The sequence below is a fragment of the Pipistrellus kuhlii genome, unplaced genomic scaffold (assembly GCF_014108245.1).
Source record: "Pipistrellus kuhlii isolate mPipKuh1 unplaced genomic scaffold, mPipKuh1.p scaffold_m20_p_20, whole genome shotgun sequence".
Taxonomy (NCBI): Eukaryota; Metazoa; Chordata; class Mammalia; order Chiroptera; family Vespertilionidae; genus Pipistrellus; species Pipistrellus kuhlii.
Genome location: NW_023425516.1, coordinates 8,396,470 through 8,410,689, shown reverse-complemented (window position 1 = coordinate 8,410,689; position 14,220 = coordinate 8,396,470). Strand labels below are relative to the sequence as shown.

The 14,220-nt window shown below is 57.5% G+C and overlaps 1 protein-coding gene across 1 annotated transcript in view; it reads left to right on the top strand.

The window, feature by feature from the left end:
- ST14 (ST14 transmembrane serine protease matriptase) overlaps positions 1 to 13,116 on the top strand; it is a 32,292-nt gene extending 19,176 nt beyond the window's left edge. The window contains exons 4-19 of the mRNA XM_036449683.2: positions 16 to 86; positions 1,051 to 1,208; positions 1,801 to 1,836; positions 2,089 to 2,329; positions 3,448 to 3,587; positions 3,897 to 3,994; positions 4,981 to 5,090; positions 5,251 to 5,381; positions 6,263 to 6,367; positions 6,691 to 6,801; positions 6,929 to 7,042; positions 7,289 to 7,411; positions 8,194 to 8,380; positions 10,815 to 11,089; positions 12,233 to 12,369; positions 12,462 to 13,116. Coding sequence (XP_036305576.1) covers positions 16 to 86; positions 1,051 to 1,208; positions 1,801 to 1,836; positions 2,089 to 2,329; positions 3,448 to 3,587; positions 3,897 to 3,994; positions 4,981 to 5,090; positions 5,251 to 5,381; positions 6,263 to 6,367; positions 6,691 to 6,801; positions 6,929 to 7,042; positions 7,289 to 7,411; positions 8,194 to 8,380; positions 10,815 to 11,089; positions 12,233 to 12,369; positions 12,462 to 12,623 — 2,199 coding nt within the window. The 3' untranslated portion in view covers positions 12,624 to 13,116. The remainder of the gene's footprint in view (positions 1 to 15; positions 87 to 1,050; positions 1,209 to 1,800; positions 1,837 to 2,088; positions 2,330 to 3,447; positions 3,588 to 3,896; positions 3,995 to 4,980; positions 5,091 to 5,250; positions 5,382 to 6,262; positions 6,368 to 6,690; positions 6,802 to 6,928; positions 7,043 to 7,288; positions 7,412 to 8,193; positions 8,381 to 10,814; positions 11,090 to 12,232; positions 12,370 to 12,461) is intronic.
- The last annotated feature ends 1,104 nt before the right edge of the window (positions 13,117 to 14,220 follow it).

The following is a 14,220-nucleotide window of genomic DNA, read 5'->3' as shown; positions in this document are numbered from 1 at the left end:
CCTCTTTTCCCGCAGCTGAAGCAACTGTACAGCGAGATCTCCGTCCTGGGGCCCTACTACAAGGACTCCACAGTTACTGCCTTCAGGTGGGTGCTGTGGGGGAGTGGGTGGAGGGTGGGGTAGGAGCATAGGATGCTGGGAATGGGATCCGTGCCCTGTTGTAGGGGGGCAAGTGCCTGGTGGCCAGCAGGGCGATGCAGCCACGAGGCCCTGGCTTGGGGAACCAAGTCCTGTTCTGTCTGCAACTGTGACAGCTTCTGTCTGGGCCGGGTCGCTCTGAGGGACCCCGCATGGTGGTGCAGGGAGTGTCCTGGGGCGCAGAGGGGGGCTGTGGGAGCCAGGCGGGCGCCTCTGGTGGGCGGGGCCTCTGGGCCACGTTGGAGACAGCGTGTGTGACACAGGCCACTGCACACTGGCCGGCAGCAGAGGTAAGGTGACCAGATGTCCCGGTGGGACAGCTTCGATTTTTAACAATTTGTCCCGAGTCCCGCAGCGTTTTAAAAAAAGTCCTGATTTGCCAAGACCGGTTTGGCTCAGTGGATAGAGCGTCAGTGGATAGGTCCCAGGTTCGATTCCGGTCAAGGGCACGGACCTTGGTTGCGGGCACATCCCCAGTGGGGGGTGTGCAGGAGGCAGCTGATCGGTGATTCTCTCTCATTGATGTTTCTAACTCTCTACCTCTCTCTCCCTTCCTCTCTGTAAAAAATAAATAAAATGTATTTAAAAAAAAAAAAAAGCCCTGATTTTTGGAAAGATTCTTTTAAATCTTTTGGACTTTTTTAAAACGTCGCGGGGACGCGAGACAAATTGTTAAAAATCGGGACTGTCCTGCCAAAAGCGGGACATCTGGTCACCTTAGGCAGAGGGCAGGTGTGGCAGGAGGGCACCGGGCAGGAGGGCACTGGGCCAGCCACATACACCGCTCCGGAGTGCTCATGCTCCTTTGCTACTTTCCACACGTGGGTTTGGGTCTGCACCGCGGCCTCGGGCAGAGTGGGGATCGGGGGTGCCCCGAGCCCACCCGCCTCTCCACCTCGGGCCTCTCCGCAGCGAGGGCAGCGTCATCGCCTACTACTGGTCGGAGTTCAGCATCCCCAGCCACCGGGTGGAGGAGGCCGAGCGCGTGATGGCCGAGGAGCGCACTATCCGCCTGCCGCCCCGCGCCCGCACCCTGAGCTCCTTCCTGCTGACCTCGGTGGTGGCCTTCCGTGAGTGCGGGCCTCCGGGCTGGGCTGCCGGGGGTGGGCCGTGGGGGGCCGGCCCGGGCGGGAGCAGGGGACCATTGCGAGAGCTCGCTCTGCTCTGCAGCAAGATAAGACTCGAGCTGGGCCGAAACCACTGTGGCTCAGTGGATAGAGCATCGGCCTGTGGACTGACGGGTCCCAGGTTCGATTCCTGTCAAGGGCATGTGCCTTGGTTGCGGGCACATCCCCAGGTGGGGGTGTGCAAGAGGCAGCTGATCGATGATTCTCTCTCATTGATGTTTCTAACTCTCTATCCCTCTCTCTTCCTCTCTGTAAAAAATCAATAGAATATTAAAAAAAAAAAAGACTAGCTGTCAAGGGCATGTACCTTGGTTGCCGGCACATCCCCAGTAGGGGGTGTGCAGGAGGCAGCTGGTCGATGTTTCTCTCTCATCGACGTTTCTCTCTATCCTTCTTCCTTCCTCTCTGTAAAACACCAATAAAATATTTTTTAAAAAGAAAGACTCGAGCTGGCTCCTTCCCCGGGGGAATAAGGAAGCAGGAAGGAGGAAAGGGCCCGGCCAGTAAATACTCGATTCTCCCTCCTGTATTTCAGCCACTGACCCCAGGACGGTGCAGACCGCCCAGGACAGTAAGTACCAGGCCCTCCTCCTCGTGGTGGGCTGGGATGGGGCCAGAAGCCCTTCCATTCAGGGGTCCCCACAGGAGGAGGGGGTTGGTCCCACCCTGATGACAGCCAGCACATACATCCCTTCGCCTGTCCCAGGCCACGAGATGCTGCTTCCCGGTCTGTCCTAGCCCATGGCGATCTGGGGGCACCTCTACGGGACTCTGTCCCCACCAGCTCTGCCCGGCTCTGCCTCTCCCCCTCTGTTTCCCGCAGACAGGTGCAGGTTCGCCCTGCATGCCCGATGGGGGGAGCAGACCCGCTTCACCACGCCCGGCTTTCCTGACAGCCCTTACCCGGCCTTCGCCCGCTGCCAGTGGACCCTGCGGGGCGATGCCAACTCCGTGCTGAGCCTCACCTTCCGGAGCTTTGATGTTGCGCCCTGTGGCCTCCCTGGCAATGACCTGGTCATGGTGTATGACACCCTGAGCCCGGTGGAGCCCCGCAAGGTGGCCCAGTGAGTGTCCCGGGGCGCAGAGGGGGGTTGTGGGAGCTGGTGGGCAGGGCCTCAGGGCCAAGCTGGAGACGGTGTGTGTGACACAGGCCACTGCAAACTGGCTGGCAGCAGAGGGCAGGTGTGGCGTGAGCTCAGCGGAGCATCACGGAGGTGATGTCTCTGCCTTGGCCGTGGTAAGGAGGCCATGGGTCCCTAGACGCCAGTAAGCAGGGTGTCCCTCACCTGCAGAGCCAAGGTGCGCCCTGAGGTGCTGAAACGCGGTTCTGTGGAGGCTTGTAGGTCGGGAGAGGCTGCCATTGGAAAGATAGTTAGCTGCTCGGCTGGCGTCGACCTGTGAACCAGGAGGCCGAGGTTCAATTCCCAGTCAGGGCACATGCCCTGGTTGCGGGATCAGTCCTCAGTGAGGGGCGTGCAGGAGGCAGCCGATGAGTGATTCTCTCTCTCACTGATGTTTCTCTCTCTCTCTCCCACAGGCATAATGTAAATATCTGTGTTTTCCGATGGTTTTAGGCTCTATAGCAGTGGTTCTCAATCTGTGCGTCGCCCAAGACCATCAGAAAACACAGATATTTACATTACGATTCATAACAGTAGCAAAATTACAGCTATGAATAGCCATGAAAATAATTTTTAAAAATATGTTTTATTGATTTTTTACAGAGAGGAAGGGAGAGGGATAGAGAGTTAGAAACATCGATGAGAGAGAAACATCCATCAGCTGCCTCCTGCACACCCGCTACTGGGGATGTGCCCGCAACCAAGGTACATGCCCTTGACCGGAATCAAACCTGGGACCTTTCAGTCCACAGGCCAGCACTCTACCCACTGAGCCAAACTGGTTTTGGCTGAAAATAATTTTGTGGTTGGGGGCCACCACACCATGAGGAACTGTATGAAAGGGCCGTGGCGTTAGGAAGGCTGAGAACCACTGCTCTGATGTTAGGTAGTCGGTGTTTCTGAGGGTTTTGCTGTTGTAAATGGACCGTCTTATCCTTACTTAGGCTAAGTGTGGGGCGGGCCTTTTGTGCAGGGGCCCGAGGGCAGGGGTGGGGTCCCTGGGCCCCGTCCGCGGGGCTTCTGTTCGCCCTCGCTAACGCCCGCCTCTTCTGCCCCCGCAGGCTGTGTGGCACCTACCCCGCCTCCTACAACTTGACCTTCATCTCCTCCCAGAACGTCCTGCTCGTCACGCTGATCACCAACACGGAGCGGCGACACCCTGGCTTCGAAGCCGTGTTCTTCCAGATGCCCAAGATGAGCAGTAAGGAGGGCAGGGGTGGGGGCAGGGCCAGGGCCAGGGCCGGGGGTGGGCAGAGGGAGAAGGGGACAGCAGGTAGTGGAGGGCTGGCCAGGTCAGTGACAGAGGTTGGAAGCTTAAGTCATAGGCCATTAGCCCTTCACCTGGGTCCGGAGCCCCGTCAGCGCTGGCAGCCTCCCAGCACTGGCTGTGGCGCCTCCTGGTGCCCAGCTGCCAGGCCTGCAGCCGGGAGCCCTGGCTTGGCCTCAGGCCGCTCCGCCTGGCCCAGCCGGTGTGCTCAGTCCTCATGCTCTTTCTCCTCTTTCCTCTCAGGCTGTGGAGGCTACTTAAATGACGCCAGCGGGACATTCAGCACCCCCTACTATCCGGGCCACTACCCTCCCAACATCAACTGCACCTGGGAAATCGAGGTAGGAGCCGTAGGGGGGAGGGGAGGGAGGGATCAGGGAGATGAATGAGAGAGAGACTGAGGGAAGAGGGACGCTTGGGATGGCACGTGAGGAGCGCAGAGGGGATGAGCTCCTTGGCCACCTCCACGAGGCTGCAGGTGTGAATCCCATGGGTGGCAGGGTCATGTGTGTCAAGGTCATGTGTGGCAGGGTCGTGCATGGCAGGGTCATGCGGGGCTGACCTGCTGCAAAGCCAGGCAGACCCAGACTGAAGTCCCAGCTCCTCCGTGGCTGTGGGGGGTGGGGGGGGGGAAGGCGTGGGCAGAGCCTCCGCTTGCTCTGGGTCACGTAAAAGGGCCTGTGGCTGCTCCCAGCCAGAAGTGGGGTGGGGACGAGGTCAGAGTGGGCATGTGCCAGCTGAGAGCACTTGCTGAACGGCCCTGGGACAAGAGTCCCGCCCGCAGGACTGCTTCTCATGTCCTCCCCACCCCAGATCCATCTGTTTCCTCCCTTCATAGTGGTGGGAGGACCTTCCAGCCTTTTTTAAAAGTTATTATTAATACGTTTTTATTTATTTCAGAAAGAGGAAGGGAGAGGGAGAGAGAGATAGTAACATAAATGATGAGAGAGACTCATTGATCCGTTGCCTCCTGCACGTCCCATATAGGGATTGAGTTGCAACCCGGGCATCTTGCCCTTGACTGGGGATCAAACCCATAACCTCCTGGTTCGTAGGTCAGCGCTCAACCACTGAGCCACACCCGCCAAGCCCAGCCTGCTTTAGACTCTTGCCCCTGAGTCTAGAGTTTCTTCCAAACACGGCCCCCTGGTCCCTCCTGCTCTGGGTGGCATGCTGCCCCCCCCCCCCCATGACCCGAGAGGAGAAGCAGGAGCCACGCTCCCTGCCCACCCGCCCCCTCCTCACAGCCCCATTGCTGCCGCGGACGCCCTCGGGTTCGGGGAAGAGGGAAAGAAGCCGCAGAGACCCAGTGCGTGTCTCTCTGCAGGTGCCCCACAACCGGAACGTGAAGGTGTCCTTCAAAGTCTTCTACCTGTGGGAGCCCAACATACCCCTGGGCACGTGCCCCAAGGACTTCGTGGAGGTCAACGGGGAGAAGTGAGTGCCTGGGAGGGGGGTGCCGGCTGGGGAGTGGGGCAGCAGGTCAGTGAGTTGGGGGACTGTCTGGGGAGTCAGGGAGCGGGCCTCGTGCCCATGTGGGGGGAGAGGGGGGTCCTCTGCCTACAGTTGGCCTCCCCTCATCTCTCCCCCCCCCCAGGTTCTGCGGAGAGAGGACCCAGTTTATGGTCGCCAGCAAGAGCAGCAGGATGACTGTGCGCTTCCACTCGGACCAGTCCTACACCGACACGGGCTTCCTGGCCGAGTACCTGTCCTACGACTCCCGTGACCGTGAGTGGCGTCTCCGGAAGGAGGGACCCGGCGGCAGGGAAGGGCCCCGGCCGCACGCTCCGGGCTGCCTCTTCCTGGCGCAGGGCCTTCCTCGTCCTGAGGCCCCGGGGAGCATGAGGTGCATGCCCCTCCAGCAGCCTCTGGAGGGGAAAAAGGCCACCTCACATGCATGCATTTTTTAAAAATATATATATTTTAATTGATTTTTTACAGAGAGGAAGGGAGAGGGATAGAGAGCCAGAAACAGTGATGAGAGAGAAACATCGACCAGCTGCCTCCTGCACACCTCACACTGGGGATGTGCCCGCAGCCAATGTACATGCCCTTGACCGGAATCGAACCTGGGACACCCTCCCTTCCTCCCGCCAGTCCGCAGACCAACGCTCTATCCATTGAGCCAAACCAGTTTTGGCTATGCGTTTTTTAAAGAAAGATATTTTTATTGATTTCAGAGAGGAAGGGAGAGGGAGAGAGAAAGCCCTAGCCAGTTTGGCTCAGTGGATAGAGCGTCGGCCTGCAGACCGAAGGGTCCCAGGTTCGATTCCGGTCAAGGCCATGTACCTTGGTTTGCAGGCACATCCCAGTTGATCGATGTTTTTCTCTCTCATCCATGTTTCTAGCTCTCTATCCCCCTCCCTTCCTCTCTGTAAAAAAAATCAATAAAATATATTTTAAAAGATAAAAAGAAACCCCTTGCCACGCTTGGTGCACCTGGAGACCCTGCCCTCGGGGCCCGCGCCAGCCTGCCCCTCTCCGTTCAGGGCTAGGCTGGCCTTTTCCGTCAGCCCTCAGTGTGGCTGTGCGGTCGGCTCCGGGGAGGGCGGGGAGCGGCCGCGGAGGAGCGGGGAGGCCCGGACCTCAGGCCCGTCCTCTCCCCGCAGCGTGCCCCGGGAAGTTCATGTGCAACACGGGCCGCTGCATCGGGAACGAGCTGCGCTGCGACGGCTGGGCCGACTGCGCCGACCACAGCGACGAGCTCGACTGCCGTGAGTGGGGCTGCGGGCTGGGTGCCCCTCTGGCCCTGGCTGTGCCCGGGGGCCTGCCAGCCGATCCGGGGGGAAGGAGGGAGCCTGAGGTGGCGGGAGGGTGAGCCCATCCCCGAGGAGACCTCTAGCCCCCACCTTGCTTGGCTGTGGGGCGCCTTGGCCCCCCGGAGCAGGCAGCGCAGGGTCTGCTGAGCTGAGGCGGCTCCGTAGGTGATGAGCGGGGGCACCGGGTGCTCCCCAGGGACCAGGTCCCCAGGGAGGCAGTGAGTGACCCCCGCTGAGCCTCCCCAGCTGACTGCCGCCCTCACCTCCCCCCATCCCAGAATGCAACGCCACCTACCAGTTCACGTGCAAGAACAAGTTCTGCAAGCCCCTCTTCTGGGTGTGCGACACCGTGAACGACTGCGGGGACAACAGCGACGAGCTGGACTGCAGTGAGTGCCCGTGGGGGGCTGGCCATGGGTGGGGGGTGTGCCCGTGAGGGGCTGCCTTGGGGGAGCCCGGCTCCCAGCAGTCCACTCAGCCGGGACTGCGACCCTGAAAGTGCTCGGTGCTTCCCAGGCTGTCCGGATAAGACCTTCAGGTGCCGCAACGGGAAGTGCATCCCCGAGAGCCAGCGGTGCGACGGGAAAGACAGCTGCGGGGACGGGTCCGATGAGGCCAAGTGCAGCGGCGGTAAGGCCCGGTCCCCACCCTCCGGCCTTCGGGGGGCTCCTCCTGCTCCCCGGAAGCCGCCCAGGCGCTCTCACATGCAGAGGGAGAACCTTCCAGAACGTGGAAGGCCCTCGGCAGGGCTGGAAGGACAGGGTGCGGTGGTGTGGTGCGTGGGTGGGTGGGGCATAGACAGGCAGGTGGCAGGCTGCCAATGAGGGAGGTCCCCGGGGGGACTGACTCTCTCCCCACGTCCTGCTCCCCACGCAGGGGCTGTCGTCACCTGCACCAAACACACCTACCGCTGCCACAACGGGCTCTGCTTGAGCAAGACCAACCCCGAGTGTGACGGCAAGAAGGACTGCAGCGACGGCTCGGATGAGAAGAACTGCGGTGAGCGGGGCCCGCCCGCGGGCACAGGGGGTTCACTGGGTGGGCACAGACAGAGGCGGAACCCGCCAGGGCCTCCTGCACCCACTTCTTCCCTGGCTGCTGCCCGGAAGAAAGGATGGCCTCGCCGATGTGTTGATTGGCACGGGGGCACTGCCCCATGGGCATGCTCTGGTCCGGGAGGCAAGGCCCAGGGCAGCTGGCACCTCTGTTGTCCTGGTCCTGGTGGGGGTGCCGGGCTGGCCCCCGCTTCTGGCCCCTGCCACAGGGGAACGGCAGGCCCTGACACAGCTTCCCAAGCCCTCACCCCACCCCATGCTTTAGTGTGCAGCCTCGTGTGTGTGTGTGTGTGTGTGTGTGTGTGTGTGTGTGGTGTGTGTGTGTGTGTGCGCCAGAAGCCCTGGCCCAAGGCAGATCTGAGCCTGGCAGCTGTTCTCTGACTTCCTGTCTCCCGCCTGTGCTCCCTCTGAGCTGTGTCCTCAGCATTCGCCAGGGAAATCTAGGCAAATGGCCCCCTGGTAATCTAAGCGAACCGGCAGGTGTCTGCAGGCGCCCGAATGCATTTGTGCAGGGTGGGGAGAGGGAGAATGTGAGGGTATTGACCTTGGGAGCAGGGAAGGGGCCCCATGAAAGTCAGTGGGGTCCGAGGCTCAGAGTTCCTCGCTTGTAGGGTCTGTCATGCCACACACCACCCCCTGTGGGCTCCCCCTGGGCCTGCTGTGGGTGCCTGGAGCTGGTGCCCACGCTGACCCCCCGCTCTTCCTTCGGGCCCCGGCCCCCTGCAGACTGTGGGCTGCGGGCCTTCAGCAGGCAGTCCCGGGTGGTCGGCGGCAAGGACGCGGAGGAAGGCGAGTGGCCCTGGCAGGTGAGCCTGCACGCGCTGGGCCAGGGCCACCTGTGCGGGGCCTCGCTCATCTCCCCCAGCTGGATGGTGTCCGCCGCGCACTGCTTCGCCGATGACCGAGGATTCAAGTGAGCCGGGGTGGGGTGGAGCAAGGGTGGGGGTGAGGTTAGGGTGGGGGTAGGGGGCTCTGGGAGCCCCTCCCGTGGGTTCTGGGGTTGGAAGGCCTGTGTCTGTGAGTCGTGAAGATTAGGCTGGCTCTGGGGCAGGGCCGGGCTGGAGGGCCCAGACACCTCGGATGCGGCTACTCACAGCAGAAAGGAAAACAGGTCTCTCTCTCTCTCAATATATTTTATTGATTTTTCACAGAGAGGAAGGGAGAGGGATAGAGAGTTAGAAACATTGATGAGAGAGAAACATCGATCAGCTGCCTCTTGCACACCCTCTACTGGGGATGTGCCCACAACCAAGGTACATGCCCTTGACCAGAATCGAACCTGGGACCCTTCAGTCTGCAGGCCGACACTCTATCCACTGAGCTAAACCGGTTAGGGCTGATTGTTGTTTCTTGATTAGAGTTAGGTTACACATTTTCGTAGGAAACACTGCCTCGGTAATATTGTGTCCTCAGGAAGCACATGGTGTCCGACTGGGAGGGAGAAAAGTCGGGTTGCATGGTTAAGGTGGTGTCCCTGGGTTTCCCCACCTTAGAGGTACTTCCCCCAGGGCTGTGAGTAAGTAATCTTGGATGACACTTTCAGTCAGTGTGAATATTGTGTTCCCCAACCATCTTTCACCCGGTGGTTGTAGCATTCCTCAATGATTCTTTTTTTTTTTTTTTTTTAATATATTTTATTGATTTCTTTTACAGAGAGGAAGAGAGAGGGACAGAGAGTTAGAAACATCGATGAGAGAGAATCATCGACCAGCTGCCTCCTGCACACGCCCCATTGTGCCCTCAACCAAGGTACATGTCCTTGACCAGAATCGAACCTGGAACTTTTCAGTCCACAGGCTGAGGCTCTATCCACTGAGCCAAACCGGTTAGGGCATGATTCTTGCATGTTTTGGTTACTGCTGTGGTGGGTACAAAATGCGATTTATTGTCCACTCTTTCTTCTGTGTTTATTCGATGGTTTTTCTGTAAAGAATACCTTTCCTCCTCCGCATTAATTTCTTGGGAATGACTTCTTAGACTCAGGGTAAACTCCTGGATTCCCGTTCCCCCTTCTCTGCTATTCCGCGTGTGCGGCCACGAAGCCTATTGTGTGTGTGCGTGTTTGGAGGATCCTGAGTTTGGCCCGGGAGCACCTTGCCCTGCTGGCTCATCATTGTTTGAGAACCCACCCACTTCCGTTCAATACATGGTCTAGGCTGGCTTTATGGTTTCCTTGCTCCAGACCTGAAAACAGCCATTTCTCCCAGGAGCCTCGGTTCCTTTGAATGGAGAAGGATATTTAGAAACCAAGTTCTGGCCCTGACCGGTTGGCTCAGTGGATAGAGCATCAGCTTGCAGACTCACAGGTCCCAGTTTGATTCCGGCCAAGGGCATGTACCTTGGTTGTGGGCACATCCCCAGTAGGGGGTGTGCAGGAGGCAGCTGATTGATGTTTCTCTCTCATTGCTGTTTCTAACTTTCTATCCCTCTCCCTTCCTCTCTGTAAAAAAATCAATGAAATATATATATATTCAGCAGCACAGGGCGCTTCCTCTGCCCCCTTCTGGTTGGTGGCCCCCTTTTCCCACATCAGAATTTGGCCCCAACCATCAGTGTCTCATCCTGATGTGTTCAGCCCTCTAGTAAACACGAGACACTTCCAGAATTGCTACTGCGATCCTGCTACCAGCAGCAAACCCAATAGGTCAAGTTCAATGGTCTTCCAATTCTGTTGATACCTAGAGTAGACGCCACTGGGCTAGAAAAGCCTTTGGGTTGAGGTCTGTGTTTTTCCTTCTGTGAAAGATGCGATTCGTAAGATACAATAAGGGTTTTTTGTTTATTTGTTTTTTGTAAACAGATGAAAAATGAATTAAAAGAGGGAATGGGGCCGAAATCGGTTTGGCTCAGTGGATAGAACATCGGTCTGTGAACTCAAGGGTCCCAGGTTCGATTCTGGTCAAGGGCATGTACCTTGGTTGTGGGCAAATCCCCAGTAGGGGGTGTGCAGGAGGCAGCTGATGGATGTTTCTCTCTCATCGATGTTTCTAACTCTCTATCCCTCTTCCTTCCTCTCTGTAAAAAAATCAATTATATATATATATATATATATATATATATATATATATATATGTGTGTGTGTGTGTGTGTGTGTGTGTGTGTGTGTGTGTATATATATGTGTGTGTGTGTGTGTATATATATATACATACATATATATATATATATATATATACATATATATATATATATATATATATATATATATATAAAGAGGGAATGGGGGATGAGTGAGGTGGTGGGAGGCACCTAGTAATTTCCAGCTGAGGGTGGTGGCCAAGCAGGAGCCACACTCCCCTCTCAGTGTGCAGCAGGTGGCTCACGGGGCGCTCTCTGGCTCCCCCTGCAGGTACTCCGACCACACCATGTGGAAGGCCTACCTGGGCCTCCATGACCAGAGCAAGCGCAGCGACTCGGGGGTGCAGGAGCGCGGCCTGAAGCGCATCATCAGCCACCCTTCCTTCAACGACTTCACCTTCGACTACGACATCGCGCTGCTGGAGCTGGAGCGGCCGGTGGAATACAGCAACACAGTGCGGCCCATCTGCCTGCCCGACACCTCGCACGACTTCCCCACGGGCAAGGCCATCTGGGTCACCGGCTGGGGCCATACCGTCGAGGGAGGTGAGCTGGCCTGCCCCTTCTGCCCCCTCTGTGAGGACCAGGCTGTCCAGGGTCAGGGGAGGGTTTGTGGGGGGTGGGGGGGAGGTTTAGAGGACTGGAGGGCCGGGCTTTGGATGCGTGACTTTGGCGAGTTCTCTGAGCTTGTTTATTCGCCTGTAAAATGAAGATAAGAGGGTGTTGGCGAGAGCAGTGTGACTTAGGGGCCTGTGGGGCGGGGCCTGCGTCGGGACCAGTGGTGGGAGCCAAGCCTCCTCTCTCCTTCTGCCTCCAGGAGGGCCCTTCGTTGGTAAATGTTATGTTGAAACACTTAGTTCTGATCTTCTATAGCAGTGGTCGGCAAACTGTGGCTCGAGAGCCACAGGCTGCTCGCAAGCCGCGGTTTGCTGCTCTGTTGATTAATGAGTTTGCCAACCACTGGGAGAGGGCTTAATCACAAGGAACAACAACAGCCTGTAATGATTGGAATGGAGAGGTGTCTAGGTCAGTGGTTGGCAAACTCACTAGTCAAAAGACGGGAAAACTTGGCTTGAGAGCCGCAGTTTGCAGACCACTGCTGAAATTTGTAGACTATGGAGAGGAAAGAGCAAAATAATCTGACTTAAGGCATTTTGTGGTGCTTTCTTCCTCCTTTTTTTTTTTTAATCCTCACCTGAGAATATTTTTCCCATTGATTTCTAGAGAGAGTGGAAGGAAGGGACAAGGGGAGGAGAGAGAGAGAGAAACATCGATGTGAAAGACATACATTGATTGGTTGCCTCCTGGCATGCACCCCTCCCTGGGGAACCTGCAACCAAGGTATATGCCCTTGACTGGGAATCAAACCTGTGACCCTTTCGGTTCAAGGGCCGACACTCTAACCACTGAGTGTTAGGGCGCTTCCTGTTCCTTATTCTCATGGCTGTTCCATGGTGCACGGGGGCGGGGAGAAAGGGTGTCTTTTGGGGCCCACTCCATATCCAGCGGTAGATGCATCATCTGTTCCATAGCCGTGTGTCCGCCTCAAGCTCGGGTTGTGCCCAGGGTGTTGCTAGTCCGGCTGTTGCTGTGGGAGCCCCTTGGAGGGTGCGGTCCCCACGTGGCGTGGCCCCAGGAGCCCGCCTGCCCCCCCAGCTCAGCTCCCCCTGCCCCCCGCCCCACCCCCAGGCTCTGTGGTGCTGATCCTGCAGAAGGGCGAGATCCGCGTCATCAACCAGACGACCTGCGAGAAGCTGCTGCCCCAGCAGATCACCCCCCGCATGATGTGCGTGGGCTATCTGAGCGGAGGCGTGGACGCCTGCCAGGTGGGTGCCAGGCGCCGGGCACTGGGCATCGGGTGGGTGCTGGACGCCTGGGGAGGTGGGCGGGACACTCATCAGGGCTTGTGTCTCCGCAGGGCGATTCCGGGGGCCCCCTGTCCAGCGTGGAGTCGGACGGGCGCATCTTCCAGGCCGGCGTGGTGAGCTGGGGTGAAGGCTGCGCCCAGAGGGACAAGCCGGGCGTATACACGAGGCTCCCTATTTTCCGGGACTGGATTAAAGAGCAGACCGGGGTGTAGAGGCAGGGGCCATCCAATGGTTACCCCCAACGTGCACCCCTGGCGGGCCGAGCACGGGATCGCTCCCTGCGCCCCTGCCTTGGGCCCCCCACAGACGGAGTTGAAGCCCCAGGACTCTGGAGATGGAGGAGCAGCCGGCAGAGCCTCTCGCCTCCCTCAGTCTCCAGGGTGGGGCCGGGAGGTGGGGAGGGGAGGATGCTGGCGTGGACCTGAGCGGGGTAGGGGGGCCTGAGACCGCAGCCGGGGGGGCCCCCAGCCCTGGGCAGCAGGGCCCTCCCCTGGACATCTGCTTCCTCGCCTCGGACCCAGGCCCAGCGCAATGCTGCCTCTGAGCAGGCTGGGCGCTGTGGTCCTGGGGACACTCTCGTCAGGAAGCCGGGCCCGGAGGACCCTGGGCGACAGACGGGCCTATGACTCGAATGGCTGGACCAGCTCCCAGCTGGGGTGCAGAGTGTGTTTGTGTGTTTGAGTAAAAGATTTTATTTCTTTTTAAGTAGTTTTGTTCTTGCTGCGGGGCTGCCCCTGGAGCCAGGCCGGGAGTGGGGGACTCAGGGCTCAGGGCCTTCTCCGGCCAGAGGGCTGGGTTTCTGCTTGTGGTTGTAGCTTGAGACCAGCGCCTGGTGCCCTGCTTTGTCTCGGAAAGAAAGGAGGAAGTAGAACTTTCCATTACTGTATTTTTCGGACCATAAGACGCACCAGTTTTTAGAGAAGGGAAATGAAGAAAAAAAGATTCTGAAACAAATAGTGTCCTAAAATATTTTATGTGCATTAAAACCCAACATCCAGTCATAAACACATGTAATCAATCCTGTAAAGTAAACAGCAGCATTTAGAACCATTTTAGAGCCAGGCAAGCACACAGAGCCGGGCAAGTAAAAAAACTTTTTTTTTAAAGTATATGTGTAGGCTATATTTGGACCATAAGACGCAGGGACTTTTTCCCCCCACTTGGAAAAAAGTGCGTCTTATGGTCCAAAAAGTACGGTAGGTGGGGAGGTGGTTACATAAACGGTGTGTGTACATGTGCTTACAGATGTGCGCGTGCTTATACGTGTGTGTGTGGGGGCGTAGGTGTGCTTACACATGCAGGCATAAGGGGTCCTGCAGGCATGAGGGGTCCTGTGACCTTGGAGGAGTCGTGTTGCCTTGCTTACAGGCTCTCACCTCTCTAGTCCATCCATGATCCTTTGCATTTTACTTAATTATTTAAAATGTTCTCCTTGCTTGGGGTAACCCAGAGGGACAGTGTCAAGAACCTAGGGAGAGTTTAGGGAGTTCTTTTTAAAAAATTCTTTTTTATGGTCCTAACCGGTTTGGTTCAGTGGATAGAGCATCGGTCTGCGGACTGAAGGGTCCCAGGTTCGATTCCGGTCAAGGGCATGTATCTTGGATGCAGGCACATCTCCAGTAAGGGGTGTGCAGGAGGCAGCTGGTCGATGTTTCTCTTTCATGGATGTTTCTAACTCTCTATACTGCTCCCTTTCTCTCTGTAAAAAAATCAACAGAAAAGTATTTTAAAAAAATACTTTTTGTTGATTTCAGAGAGGAAGAGGGAGGGAGAGATAGAAGCATCCATGATGAGAGAGAATCATTGGTT